At 40.8% G+C, this 15,858-nt stretch overlaps 1 protein-coding gene across 1 annotated transcript in view; it reads right to left on the reverse strand.

Annotated features, from left to right (window-relative positions):
- Positions 1-15,858, reverse strand: part of schip1 (schwannomin interacting protein 1) — a 162,715-nt gene that overhangs the window by 140,525 nt on the left and 6,332 nt on the right. Inside the window, exons 3-5 of the mRNA XM_053872297.1 lie at positions 15,529-15,596; positions 14,489-14,575; positions 13,427-13,550 (exon numbers count right to left, since the gene is read on the reverse strand). Of these exons, the coding sequence (XP_053728272.1) occupies positions 13,427-13,550; positions 14,489-14,575; positions 15,529-15,596 (279 nt within the window). The remainder of the gene's footprint in view (positions 1-13,426; positions 13,551-14,488; positions 14,576-15,528; positions 15,597-15,858) is intronic.

Here is a 15,858-nt window from a genome sequence, read left to right on the forward strand (position 1 = left end):
AATGCATGAGGATCACTTCATGGATCACTTCATGCATTGCAGCATGGAGACTCATGAAACAAACTGGGCAATGGTCTGAACCTTTATTTACATTAAAGTGCTCAAAGTGAGCTGTTTTCGCCTGCGTGTCCGATGTTCCGACACCACAGTCGCTGCGTCTTGTCTCCAGTCCTCCAGGAGATCGGCTCTGTGGGCAGAGCTGCAGACACGTTGGCGAAAACAAGCACTTTAAGGTCAATACAACTCCTGTGATTTCATCAGTTTGATGTGACAAGGCTCAATAATGTGGCAGCATGACGCCTGTAAAAATCCATATATTAGCCGTAGGGTTCATAGCGTGAGAAAAGAGTAGCGACTTATCGTCCGGAGGTTCATCAATCAAGCTGGCCAGAATTACTGTTTCTATACACACCTAGCCGGGGATATTAAAATGATCTTCCCCAAAACATAGTCAAATAAAAAGAACAAGATTTGTTCTGGGGATAAAGGGTCAATGTCAAGCCAATTGTCTGTGTAATTAGATTCATATTTTCAGTTTCCGTGGCGATCTGACCTAGCCACCTGTGTTCAAGTCTGCTTCCAGGCAAATACTTCCAGAGGGACTTTACTTTCGCAAATTCATGTCAAACTCACGGCCTGCAGGCCACATTCGACCCGTGACATAATTATAAATGGCTCACCATATTAATAATGTTAGTTATTAATGGCTCTTGAGTCGTACAAGGCCCAAAATGCACTGAAGCTCATTAAACCTTGTCAAATTTGTATTACTGATTTAAAATCTGTCAGAAGTTTTTCTACAGGTAGATTCATTAACCTCTTGGAGCCAACAAAACTAATGATATGCAACAATAAATAATATTTCATGTTGATAGTTTGAGACGATGCTTGAGATGTTGAGATGTAATACTAACTAAAAATGAACAGTGAACCGGCCTCTTTTAATTTGATAAGACAAATCTACAAGCATATTTATCATCTTACATTTTGTCAATTGCTGCTGCAAGAGACTTAAGTAGAACGTGTTCCTCTACTGTGTGGTGGAGTGGGTGATCAGGAGGAGCAGTTTATCGAGTGACAGAATGAAATGCCTCCAGCCTTGCCCCCATCAGAGAGACACATTGCATTGATAATCTTGCTTGGTCTGTTCTTATCACTTGGTCTGATGCTGCTTCCACAGCAAAGAAAAAAAGGCAGCAAAGAAAATGGCACCCTAAACAAGAGACAGGTAAAAAGATCTCGAACAAGGATGTCGACTTGGTGGGTGGGTCAAAGGTGGGTCAGCTTTATTGTCAAATATGCTACAGTACAAGACATATAGCATGGATGAAATATCTGTTCTCTCAGATCCGGACGGCATGACATATAAAAATCGACAGCTGAACACACACTGGACGGGACTGAGAGAAGCCGCTGCATGTGTCCGCGCCGACTAATAATGGCAATAATGGCTTATAATGTCTTTTTCAAGAAGTAGTGTCTGCTCATCACTCTTTCCATTACCTAAGAAAGTGTGCAGTATCTAATTTTCGCAATAAAAAATGGGTCAATTTTGAAAAAAAACAAACCAAAAACTAAAAACATTTTCATAGAGACATCCCAATATTACTATATATCGCAAAAGCGGAAAGATTTTTTTGGCAATTACATGTCAGCCCCAGCTCCCAAGGGCATGAGAACTACCTACCTCACATAAGAACTCGATTTAGTGCATGCATATATCCGGACTCCGCTTGAGCAAAGCCCCTCGTGTGCTCAATCTCACACACAATTTCACCCCAATATTAATAGTCACAAAACAGAACCTGGTGCAAAGAAAAAATGTCCATAGCCTAAATATACTTTGTAAATATTGAAATATGGCTTTCATTGTGCAAAAACAGAACTCCGTATTGGGGAAAATCAAGTGCTAATTGTCGATTAAAATCCCAATTCTCACCAGTAAAACAGCGGCTTATTAGAAGTAGGGGTGTGTTGTGCAGATGGAGATAGGCTCACACAATTACAGCCACACACAAGACTGTTATCTGTTTAATATGAGGCCATTAGTCATGCAGCTGGATGCTGGCGGTAATGTAAAGCCTGGATATAATGGGTCACTAGGCCAGCGATCATGGCCGTAAAAACGCAGGCGTAATAGGTTGTAAGAATTTCTACAATCACATCAAATTAACAAAACAAGCCATAGATAGAGCTTCAGCAGCAGTAGAGGCAACAGTATGTCTATGTTACTGCAAAGCATCAGACTTAGGAGTAGGCTGTCCAATACAGGGAACTTACCCATGCCACTCTCTCACCCTGCTACTCGCACTATACACTGAGGCACTAGCCTTTTACATTTGTGCCCAACAGACTAGAAAAATGGACAGCCAAACTAAGAAGACGTCATCCAAACACAGCGGGAAAAAGTCAGAACTAAACGGCGTTTGAGAGCTCAGATTATGTGGCAAAACCCGCATTGCAGTGTTTTCCTCAAATGGTACATGAAAGTAATGATGATCAGACTTTTATTGGTGATGCAATGTTTTGTTTTTAGTCTGCAATCAGGAGTCATCACGCTCATGTTTAGGCCAAAAGGAAAACATTTTGTGTAAACAGCCAGCACAGGTTGGGGCAGCTGTGGCTGACCTCGAGAAGGTCACTGTTTAAATTGTATTTTTCACTGTTTAAATTAAAAAGAAAAAGAAAGAACGCCCAGGATTGTCATCAAAGTCATTGAAATAATTGTGCTCCATGATGGTTAGCCATGGAGGTTGGACATTTGATGACTCCTTCTAGTCACAATACAAAAATTAGAGAACAAGATTTCGCTCATCTCCTATTCTCTGTCTCCCAGGTAACAGCTTGCAGGGTAAAAAAAATAAAAAAAATAAATGAGGTGAAATAAGGATTTATGAGCTTAAAAAAAACAACTAAGTGGGAATGTGGAAGGGAAAAATATATGAGCAAAGGAAGATGTCTGCATCTACAAAAGAGAACTGACAGGTTTTAAATGTATTCCAGCACAACCCTAACATAAAGTCAATCTAACCTCATGTCTCGGGTGTCAAGTCAATGGGTCTTATTTCAGCCGTAGGACCACATTCTGCAGAACAATTGATGAAAAATGCTTTTCTTACAGCTGGCTGATAGAACGCATGTTCCCATCTGAACCAGGAAGGTGCTAAGCTTTTACCCTCACATCCTTTCACACTCTTACTGATGTTCCCTTACAATGTCTCCGACCGAGGGGGCAGATGGAAGGGGCTCAGGAGGCGTTAAAATGTTCTTTCCTTTGTGCCGTTTCATCTCATTTCTTCACTTCCCTGCTTCAAATGGATCCTTCACAATTCTGAGGAACCTTCTTCACAGCTTTTACATTGGAAACTGGTCCCCTCCAGTCTGTACGTGCTCGTAAGTTTCTGTCTGCCTCACGTAACTCTAGGGAGGTAGATTTTTCTTTAACATATACTCCTACATACCAAAGAAAAAATGTCATATTCGAACTTAGTGACAGTGTCTCTGTTGAGACTGAACAATTGGGAAAAATAATTCTAGAATTTAAGATGAATATGGTACCTATTGCAATCCAAAGTGAGACCATTTTCTCGAAGCATTTTAGCACATGGACAGAGTGTTTTTTTTTGGTTTTTTGCTCAGTATGCTAGTTTGAGAGTCACTTGGAGCCTATGCCAGGAACATGAGGAGAAAGGTGAAGGCCACGCTGGATACACTGTATAGAAGTTGCTCACACACACAAGAGTCTGTGGAGAATCTGAATCCATCGGTTTACCTCTTTGTTGTTTGTATGGTAAGAAGGAATCAATGAGTTAAAAAAGAAAAATAATAAACATGAAGCACAATTTTAAAATGGTTGCCATGGTGGCCAAATGTAAAAATGAAACCCTGATCTTGATCTTTTACTATATTAATAAGGGTTTTGTAAGCAAAGACTTGCTGGAGGGCACAAGCCAGTGTCAGCAAATATTTGAACAGACGTATGCACGACCTTCTAAACGTGACCTGCTTTACATACTCTAAAACAAAAGGAAGCCTTCATATTGCACTCTTTAATTCGGCTCTCATTTCACTCCACACTCCACTCTCTCGCACTTTACTAAGCTGAAGAAATGTAACAGAGGAAAAAGATGTAGTAAATGATGCTTAATGAAATATAGAACAAAAACGTCACAAAGGATAGATCACAAAAAGCAGGGAAAATTGACCAGAACTCATTAAATGCAGCCCGCACACCAGACGCCTGCAGAAGAAAGATCTGAGCAATCGACTGAGCTCACCTCCACAAGCAAAAGACAATCTCTTACTCTTCTTCTGGTTTGTGGAATTAAAATAAATATGTATTTTCCGCAGTGATTATGGAGACGGTGGTGGTAGTGCAGGGAAGGGGCTGGGCCAGCACCTGGCCACCTCGGCTCCTGGGGCCGAGGGCAGGCTGTGATAACTGACTGCTGGGTCGAGGTTAGAAGATGAAGGTTGCAGGGTGAGGAGATAAAAGTCCACTGATAAAAGCTATGTGTGCAGAGATGGGCTCGGTGCAGAATCTCAATTAGGTCATAATCTGGGGGAAAAAATACTCGTGCTGTCGTGTCTTTTTCAGACAGGGTTAAAGGCAATGAAGTCATTTCAATGGATGTCTATGGGACTAATTTGTCGACGGAATGATGCAGAATATAAAAAATATATAACGTGGTTTGGTTATTATCCAACGTAAGTTTTGTTTCTTTTTTGTCTTTCAACATTTCCCATCAGGCTCCTCCATCTTATCTTGACCATCCTCCCGAGTCACACCTATCTTCCATTACCACATCCATGAACACAAGTGGTGGTCTTCCTCTACTTCTGTTGTCCGCTACTTCCATGTCTAATGTTCTTGGTGAAATATCATCTCTCATCTCCACCCGTCCAAACAAAAATCTGTCCTCCCCAACTTTGTATCTACAGTAAATTGGCCACCCTGCCTGCATTCTTAATTCACCTCCTTTTATCTTTATGCTTTACTCTGACATGAAAGGAGATACGTTGTGCAACATTTCTCTGTATAAAGTCTCCCAAGGTGTTGCAGGTATATTGCCATATTTATGACGCGACATTCTTCGCTTAGTTATTTTTGTTTTAATAATGTTTAATAAAAGCAAAAATAAATTAAAGACCATTATTAACTATGTGAAAGATTTCAGCTTGACTGACTGTAGTATCTTACGTGAATATTTCCTCATACATAAAATTAGTTTTTGTGTTTAGCCATTAAAAATGTATTGTAAAGATCAACTTTGTATGAATAAGAGAGGCTTGCAGAATGTTTGTTATTTCTTTGTTTGTTTTCTATTATATAGTTATGTTAATTCACACAATTTAAAATATAAATTAAGGTTTAATTTGTGAACATTTTAATAAAAAAATATTTTGGCAAAAGAAAAAAAAAAATAAATATATATATATATATATATATATATATAATTTTACTATTTTGTCAATTGGACAGGGCGTAATGAAATAATTGAGCTCAGTTAACATTTGATTTACTCTTTTTTTTTTTTTCCACAACCCACCTGCCTTTCATGGACCTTGCACATATTGACAAAAACTATTGTTAAATTCCGTCTGGAGACAATCACACACCCATCTAAGTCTGTGTCAAAAACCTTTTTATCTCTATATTTCCTTTCAATGAAAATTCCACTGGACAACAATGGCAGGAAGCAGTGTGACCTCTGGCTATATACCCCACAGGGGTATCTGTGACAGACGGCGGGGCAGAGGGGATGAGAGTTAAAAGAGCAGACAAAGATAGGGCCGGAAGACTGATAGGTCATTTTTTCCCCTTGTCAGTGACTATATTGCAGTGGCCTGATTGCCATGGGAATAAGCGATCTAGGACAGAGACATCATCATATGCCACTGGACTATGTGAAGCATTATGGGGTTTAAAGAATTCAGATGGAGCTTCCAAAATGAAAATGTTAAACCACATCAATTGTGAATGAATCTATATAGACCTATTTTTCATTTCCTCCGCTACACTGGTATTACTTTAAAAAGTAATAAGTAATCTGAAAAATTGGGGTCAGTCTCAGGATGAACTGCAGACATTTGAGACGGAGTTATAACTTTCCCAGACATTTGCTGATTGGGACTTTTAATACAATATATATCATTTGGAACACAGAGATTACTTAATTTCTAACTATAATGAAGTCCTGGTAGTGCTGTGTGAGCGGTCTAGATGAATGTCCTTGCCAAATTATCAACTTCAATCGATGAGCAAAACATTAAATAAAAAAAACCCAATAAATAAGGATATGACTTCACTATATAAATATAATCATCCTGGACTCATCCTGTTGCAACTTGAGTTGTTTCAGAGTTGTGAATGAATATTTAGGGGAAAAGGCGAGCCCACAAAATGGAGGTCTTTGCTCATTCTATTTCTTGTCTTCTATCGTTGCTTCATCTTTTGTCCATTTGTTATCTGCCTTTGACGGAGGTGATGATCACCATTGGGGATCTATTCCTCACTCAGCTTTCGTTCCAAATGTTCCTACATTTTATGACAAAATTAAATATTCTGTTAATTTCAACTGTATTTCTTCCTTCAGCAGATGGATTCCCTTCATGCTCGTGGTTAAAAGTAGTAGTTAAAATTAGCATCCACATGCTAAAAAGACGACAACAAAGCATCGGATGCTCTTCATCATTGGCGCTCACCAGAACAACGTTAAGAGCTGCAATGATGCTCCATTCACGGCAACATCCAGGTCAAACAAACACACATTCTAACCTGAGTCAGTTCTCTGACTATCATTCCACTGACTACACAAAGAAGAAAGCAGGCATTTCTCATAATCCGCCTTTCAGAAAAAAAAAAAATCTGCATTTACTGGTGGTGCACCTTGACAACTGACAGATTAAAACTTGTTCATATTTTTCATAGATAAAAACAGAGATGGTGGTCTCCCTTGCATCATTTGCAAAGCTGTACTGAGGATAAGAAGATATGACAAACTTTAATCTTGTTTCTTCATATTAGCTGACTCATAGTCGGTGTCAGCAGTAAATTGATAAAGGAAAGGGATTCTATCCTGGAAAATACAAGGGAACTGTGCTTAGTGACTGTAGCTGCAATCCAAGTACCTAACCAGCAGGAAATCCTTCAGCTGAAAGGGTGTTAGTTCAGCTCTCACTGGTAAGCATGCATTAAAGATGAGAGTCACTCACACCCTGTAGCAGCACTGAGCTGTCTCGCACGTGGATGCACGGGCATCCTGACACAATCTGCAATAACCGGGCTTTGTATTTAACGCGCAAAATTGTCATGAAAGAAAAGGAGAAAGAAGATTTGCTTTTGTATTTCAGCAGCTGCAGATAAGATGACGCAACCATGCGCGATGCATTCACCTGCGTGCATCCACGACAGGGAGCTGAATTCATTTTGTATCGAGAGCTTGCTGAGTAAATGCAGGATCTATACGAGAATCGATGACGACCTTGTCACATGCACAAGGCAGGCAGCAAAGAGGATGTCATAGGAAAAACACGATGAAACGCAAATTAAATGGTCACGCTCAATCACACGAGCACACGTGCTTAATCTGATGAATCTTTATTAAGATGGATAAAGGACAATGAGGTAAAGATGACTACTGAGGCATGATAGGAAACAAAATGCTGCAACAAAAAAAGAAAATAATTTTACGTAACATAATTAAATAGCCTCTTCTTAATGCTTGGCTTCACTGGATATGAAACATGAATCACGCAACACACGCACTGTGTAAGAAAAAGACATGTCTGCTGGCAAACAGCAAAAATGACTAAGCATGTCTGGACCAGATTGGCATTAGCTTTTCTCCGTTTCTGAGCTCTGAGGAGAATAGGCTGTTGTATCAGGCAACTGTGTGCTCAGAGGACCGTCTGGGAGATAAGAAGCTAAATATAACTATTCCACACAAGCTACTATCCAGCTGCTACTGACACAGCTAAGCTGTCTTTCAGAAGCGGGTTGGTATTTCATTGATAAGGAGGGGTTGACAAGCTAAATGTGTTTTTCCCTTGTCATCTTAAGCAAATAATAATTCAAGTACATACTAGACTACATGTTTTGTGTTCAAGAAAATCTCATGCATTCTCTCTTCATTTCCATGAAGGGTTGCCACAGCAGGTCAGCCTCCTCCAATACAACCAAGCCTTGTCTTTCTCTTCTCCCTTTACATGGCACCTCCATTTCTAATGTTCTTTGCCCAACATTGTCTCTCCTCCAGTCCAAACAATCTGACCTCCCTCAGTGGTCCCCAAACGTCTCCACATGAGCTGTCTCACTGATATACTCATTATCCTCCCAGGCCCATGGCCACTCTGTCCTGTCTGTGGATACTTTGTGCCCTCCTTTGATCCCCATTCATTAGTCTGAACGACTGATCCCAAATATTTGAACAAATACTATCACTAAATACAATCACTAAATCACTACATCATCAGCAAACATCATGGTCCATGGAACCTCCTGCTTAACATTCTGAATGACACGTCTGTTCAATAGTAATTACACCAAACGCATTAACATATCTCCTGTTTAGAATAACAGTTGAATATTCAAAAGGGATTCTCCCTAGCAGCCTGACAGTATTAGCCATTGTGTGACCATAAAGCTCCATTAAGGTTTTCCACCTTTGTGTTGAGCCAAAGACAAGATCAAAAGATTCCCTCTGCGATCAGATGAAGCTCGTTCCTTCATCCTATTTGCCCTACAGTGTTTCCCTCTATCTATTCCATTGAAAGTTAGTTCAAACTTTGCAACACTCATGGCGTTATCTCTCCAAAGACTGCTGCAGGGTTCCATCTGTAGGCACAGCAGGATCGCTGTCAGAGGTGGATTATAATGCCTCTGATCTTGATAACCGACATTAATGGTGGCTTATGCAAAAAGCGTGTATCATAGTAACACACTGAAGTTGGGAGAAGGCAGTGGGTTGGCTATTAGAGCCGCTCAGAGAGCAGCTATACCGCTGACTATACCTCTCCTTTCTCCTGCCCTTCTCCACTCTTTATGTTGTCTCCCCTACCCTCGAGGGATCTCATTATGGTAGACACACTGACCATAAGAACCGAGCCTAGATCTGTGTACAAGATGGACTTCAGATGAGGGTGAGTCAATGTATAGGAAGGGAAATAAACTAGGGATGAGACAGGAGCAAAGATGGAGTACGGAGGGCTGAATATTGTGCACGGAGCGTGACGCCTCAGGTTTTTGCTGCTACAGATGGCTGGTGTGGTTTTAAGGAGAATTAAACGTTGTGATATGGGTGCATACAAAGCGGCATGTATGCAAGCGACATTCAGGAACCTTGCCCTGTTTACTCGTTCAGCATGGGGGGATAAAAAGCAGACTGAAGCCCAAAGACAGCTTTATAGGAAGGTGATCTGCTCATGGTACAATACAAACCACAGATGGGTGTAACACAGGTTAGATAACATTAGCAGGTGTTTAATGGTCCCTTTTGTTCAAATTAGTACTGATTTAGGGGACAAAAGTCATTTCAGCCGTGAGATTCGGAAAGAAAGGGATTGGTTACACCATATTAAACCCCTAATGAGGCAATTCATTTCCCGTTCCGTCGCTGGGACACTGACGGCTCAAATGAATTAGCTATGAAGACTGATAAATGTTTTCGAAGATTGTCTGATGTCCATTTTTGTCACAGATTCGCATGATGTGCCTTGAGGTTCACTCAGTTTTACTGGGGCATAGTCACCGTTTCATCAAATCGTTTTAAAACTCCGATGACAAATATGTGATGTTATGAAATATAAAGTAAACATTTCAGTTGCAGATATCAGTCACACAAGTGTTTTATTTAATTGAAAATAAAGCCCACAGAGAAACGTCCTTAGACGCAGAGGTTGAACTCACATTTTCCCCTTTTATCTCGTAAAGTCATCTTCTCGCCTCATTTCTTTTGACCCCATAGTGTACAGGCATGATAAATCTCCAAGATCTCTTCCCACTGGGCTTTAACAAAATCAATGGCTATTTTGGTGCATCGCATTATTGAGAAAAGCTTGAGTGTCAAGCTTTTGTCCTTTTCAAGACAAAAGATGGAGTAAATATAAATATGCCAGGTTGATAAACGCTTATTTAACAATGATTTGAGCAAAATGGGAAATAATATCCATCATCATACACCAATACCAACCAGCTAAAATGTGCCCTAACATGGTTAAACGCACTGCCAAAAAGCAGGATTAGCCATCTTTCACTGAATTAGGCCAGGATTAAATTAACCTAAAATATCAGAGGAGAGGATTAGAAAGATGAGTTTGTCAAAAGGTATTTTGCAAAATCTCCATGAATACAAAGCTTGTTAAGGAAAAAATCTGCAGTAAAATTGAGCCTTCAGTGTCACATTACTATTCAGAGTTAATTGAATATAGAAATAATCAGCTCCCTTGTGGTAGAAGGCTATTTGAAAATCACACCATTTGGGATTATTTGTTGCCAATAACAGACATTGGCAAGAATGAGTGAAAGTAGGTGGAAACCCTGAAAACATCTGAATGAAAACCAGTTCACCTTGAACTAAGTGACTGTTCCCAAAAGTACATTTAATTGGGTTCGAGTGCCATCTCATGTGGCACCATGTCCTGCTGTGGAATGTTCACGGCTCGGTGGTTTCTTTGACGGAACGAAACGCTGATCTCTCTCAATAATCTACCTTTATTTGAAAATGCAGAGGGAACAAAAAGACTGGAGTTTTAAAGCTGCCTAATGAGAGGCTTTACGCCACGCTCTCTGCTAATCAACATCCTTTCTTGTTCGAGTACAGTTAATGCAATCTGGATGTCAGTGTAACTACTGCGCTGACAAATTAATGTTGAACAAGTGACTGCATCATTAAGACACCATCTGCAGAACATGGGGAGTGGTCTGTGCTCATCATGGAAGGTGTGCGTGTGCATGAGGAGGTGGAAGAAAGGCGCATTCAACTTGGATGAAGCTGTCACTTCGCTTTGGAAGATTCTTGCCTCTGAGAGATGAGAAAACGATTTTCCATGCAAGCTGCAGGATCGCTTACAAGCACACTCACTTATGCCACGGGAAAGAAATGAACTTCAGCTGGTGTCACAGAGACAGAAACAGGTCGATATCTGACAAGGGATATGTCGTCGGACTCCCAAATCTATATATAATGCTCTATGATGTGAAAACATCGTTTTGGCTCTTCCACTATAACTTTGATCCCAAACTCTGCTGTCCCTTTAGCTGGCCATCCTTGAAACATTCTAATACATGACTCAGTTGGAATTTCTTGGTTAATGACCCCCATTAAAACATTTCATGTCATTCTCAAATCATGACAAGCTTTGATCACCGGTTTGTGTCTCTGACTAAAGCTCGCCTGACCCTCCCAGGGGGGGACACTCGAGCGAATTATGGGATCCACTTCAGATCATTCACATGATGGTACATAAAGAAAGCAGCCAGTTCAAAGCTTTACAGAGCGGCGCAAAACCGTGCAAGCTTTCTAAAAATAAACTACAATGATACCAAGAAATGCAGCAAAGGAACAATTGAGTGAATCATATCAGGATAGATAGATAGATAGATAGATAGATAGATAGATAGATAGACAGACAGACAGACAGACAGATAGACAGACAGACAGACAGACAGACAGACAGACAGACAGACAGACAGACAGACAGACAGACAGATAGATAGATAGATAGATAGATAGATAGATAGATAGATAGATGAATGAATGGACGGATGGATAAATGGATAGATAGATGATGGATGGATAGATAGACAGATAGATAAAATACCTTGCAGTGGTGTTCAAACGCCTCTAAACCTGGCATCATACAAAGCCTACACAGCTTTCCCAGCAGGATTGCCTACATACAATATGAGAGTGAGTCTTATTGATTTTCTATCACAAGATCACAAATTGCATGTCGGTCCCTGCCCTTAGAGAACAAGACAATTGGGTAAGGTTACCTGAACACCATGTCCAGTATTACCTGGATGCAAGACCAACAAAAAGTGTTGGAAGAACATGTTTTTTCTTTTCTTTTTTTTCAAATTCTCGTGCTCATCTGAGTCTGCAGTCAATATACAAGCTCCGTTCAATACATGCGATTCATGAAGTATGCATGAGTTGAACCTTCCCTCTTTCCTTGAGGGCCAGGACCACAGTCTTTGGAGCCTGAAGAACCTGAGCATGCGAACATGCCAAGGTATATATTCTGTTTCTCTGCTGGCCTCTGTCTATTAGACGAATATGCTTGAATACATTTGACCAACGCACCACCGACACACATCGCAAGAGACTTCAAAATGTACTTACGTTTTTCTATTTCTTTTAGATAAACTAGTGTGAATAAATTTGTATCATGTTTCACAAATCAAGGTTATTGACCTTCTCTGGATTAAAAATTAGTCTAAACTGTATTCACAATGTTTGTGCAGACAAATGGAATCAAAATTTGGACTCTTCAGATTTAAAATGTTTATGCCTGTGTTATTCCTGCTTACTTATCGATCTTGGATGTCCATCATGTTCCTATCTATGAATTCAAAAAAATTAAGCTCCTATAAAGCAGATATTATACGGTAATGAACAACAAACTCTGCAAGTCAGGCGGGAAACTCTCAAAAAACAAGAAAGCACAAGAGCAAACACACTCAGACGCACACTGCCTCAACATGACACCATCCCATCTGTTTGCTCAGGGAATTTGCTTCACTGTTTAAAAAGAGAAATATCAAAGCATCCCACACACACATACACACACCTCCACACACACAGGCGTATTCGCCACACACATAAACTGGTGACTATGCAGACATGACATCATATTTTTCTGTGCAGTCTCTGCAAAGAGCGTGGGCAGGGAGCTTGTGCACACTGATGTGATTACTACTCTTGGAGCCAACACAGACTAGAAGACCAGCAGGACTCTTTGTGTCGGTGTCTGTCACTTAAATGGACGTCCAATATGTAGCATCAACACACACCCTCTTCCCTTCTCTTGTTTACTGCTTCTAGTGTTGCTATTTTTCTTCCACTGCCCCATGAACACTGCTTAATTTCTCCTCGGACTCCCTCAAGTGGTATAAGTGGGGTGAGAAGACGGGTGACGATGAGATTGTGGAGGACAAGGTTAGAGGCACTTCATTAATCAATCAACCAGCTTTGAAAATTTACCTAATTAACTGCTAATTACAGATCCGGGCACTGTGCCAGCTGGCAGAGCGTCCGCCCCCACAAATACGACCCTTGTGGTCTCCCACCAGATCACAGTGGAGGTAAACACTCCTCCCTCATCCGTTTCCACTTTATGTGTTTGTTAAACTGCCGCCACTCGCCACAGAAAGAGTCAATAGTGAGACACAAGACAGCAATAGACGGCAACTCTTCTCTCCTACCTGGGTGAGAGCGGCGGTCGCCACGCCACTGTCTGGAACTGGTGGGGCATCAAGATGGAAGGACCTGCTCTGGTCCTCGCAGCCCTCTTTAGCGGACACACTTGCTCGCCAGGCTTGCTGCATCCTGGAGAGAAAATAAAGTCGAAATCATCGAGACTGACACCAACAATAGCAAGCCATTAATAGCACTTGTTATAAATCCACGGTATATTTATCAAAAGCAAATCACTGTTAGAATAAACAGTTAGGACGAACAAGAACTTCCGTTTATAAGCTGTAATTTAGTAGCTTCACGGCGGGGTCCGCTCTGGTTGGACAGTTTACAGCTGTGATACTGCACTGATTTACACAGTGCCTCTGAGCAACCTCCCTCCCCACTGTTGTCGGGAATATAAACCACTCACCACCCACAGGGGAGAGCTGGTTATAAGGGTAATAATTTTGTGAGCAGTTTTATGTAAATAGTAAACTGCTGATTTGTTTTTGTAGTTAGAATGCTGATACAGCACATTTGGTTAGTTCAAGTTCCAGAGCCTGAACTAATATATGCATAAGACATGAGTGAAGGAAAGAATTCCTTGAGCTTTTTCAATCTATCCCTTCTTTCATTCTACGCAAGGCTTCGTTCTGACGGCCGGATCAATTACATGATGCGACAATAGATTGAACCGGAGAAACAGCTGAGCCAATTGGGACAAAGTGAATTTCGAACAAAAGCCTCCAGCGTCAAAAGCAATACCTTCCATTTCTGTTTCCTGTATTGTCACTACTTGTCCTCCTGCTGACTTCATTCCTCAAATAACAACCTTCAGCAATTGCATTTTGACATTTTTCAACTATCAACTGTCTTACAATACTATCGCTGTACCTGCTTTCACTTCTTTGCTTTGAACTGAAGGCTTAAGGCGATCCTCCCGCTGAATGCATTTAATGGTGGCTCCAAATCATATGGAAGAGTAGTTTGAACCATACAGAGTTATATGTCGGCTAATCTCCTTTTGAAAAATGACTCAAATAAGCAGGAGAAATTGTAAATGCAAAAAATGGGACAGTCACACTCACACAACATCCTTGACCTCCAGTTTCTGGTGTTGCCCGGTGCGTTTGGGACTGTTGTCGTCGTCCTCATCAGACCTACGAGGATGAATCCTTACGACAAGAAGAAGTACAATTATAGTCTGGAACGATAGCTATGTCAAAATGTACGATCAATGCAACATGGAAAGTGATGTTGGAGGCACAGTTATTTGCTGCAAAATAATGCCCAACAACATGGGAACAGGGGGTGCAACTTTTTCAGGGTGACGAGGTCGCGGTTCCAGCGTGTTTGTCAATCGAGTTATACACAAAATCACAGGGGTATGGTCAGTTTTTTTTCCACCATTTGAAAAAAAGGGTGGGCCTGATGCAAGATACAGCCGGAGTCATTCTCAGCCACCGTCCCTTTTTACTGTTTTTCCCTGCATTAACCCATTTTTCTTATATTCATGAGAAAAGAAAGATACTCTCTTATCAGTTCCAAGCATCCATTTTGGAAGTCTGAGGCTGGACGCGAATCGGCAACCTTTCGCTTCCCAGACCGCTAGGTCACCGACCAGTCATATGCAAATGAGCTCTAAATGTTCCATTTGGAGAACATATTATTTTTGTCGAAAAATACTTGTGTACTTGAGCATCCGCCCTCTCAAATGTTGATAGTCGGGTGTGTTTTTGTAAATCGTGTGTGCAGCGTTATATTTCGAACATTTACGATCAAAAATGGTGCGATATAAAGGCAGATGGCAATTTTCAAGGGGGAATGCTTTTAATATACACCACAGTTGATATAGGAAAACAATCCTACAATCTCTGACACTGTTCAACAACTTAAGGATTTTTTTTTTTCCCCAACTTGAGCTACTACTCGTATGAGCCACGCAACATGCAAGTGTCGCCTGTTCCTGTTCAGTATGAGCGTACCTTTAACACATCGGTTCTCAAGTCTAGTTTAGTGTAGCTCTGACTAGTAGTTGTACACACTGTGAACACCAAAGATGTTGTATCATACAATGCTGACACACAGCTCAAGACAGCATCATCCAATAACAATAAAGAGATATTACCTCTCCACCTTGGGCAAAACTTTCCCTCCGCTGTGATTGCAGTTGCGATGATATCTATTCACTTCCTCCTAAGAATGAAAACACAAACATGTCAATAAGTTCTTAATTGTCATTGGCAAGGAAATGACTCAGATGTGACTGCTGGAGTTTAATTGCAGGCCTCCTTATCTGCACGGAGTCGAGGAAAACAATATTGACTATCATCATTGCTAAATGCTGCAGATGTGTTTGTTAATATAAATGCAAATATTTACAGATGGTAGTTATCAAGCAGCATGGCGGGTGAAAGGAATTTAAATGTGTTCAGGTGGCAGCGCAGAGTCTGGAGAA

Source organism: Synchiropus splendidus, chromosome 8, assembly GCF_027744825.2.
Source record: "Synchiropus splendidus isolate RoL2022-P1 chromosome 8, RoL_Sspl_1.0, whole genome shotgun sequence".
NCBI classification, from domain to species: domain Eukaryota; kingdom Metazoa; phylum Chordata; class Actinopteri; order Syngnathiformes; family Callionymidae; genus Synchiropus; species Synchiropus splendidus.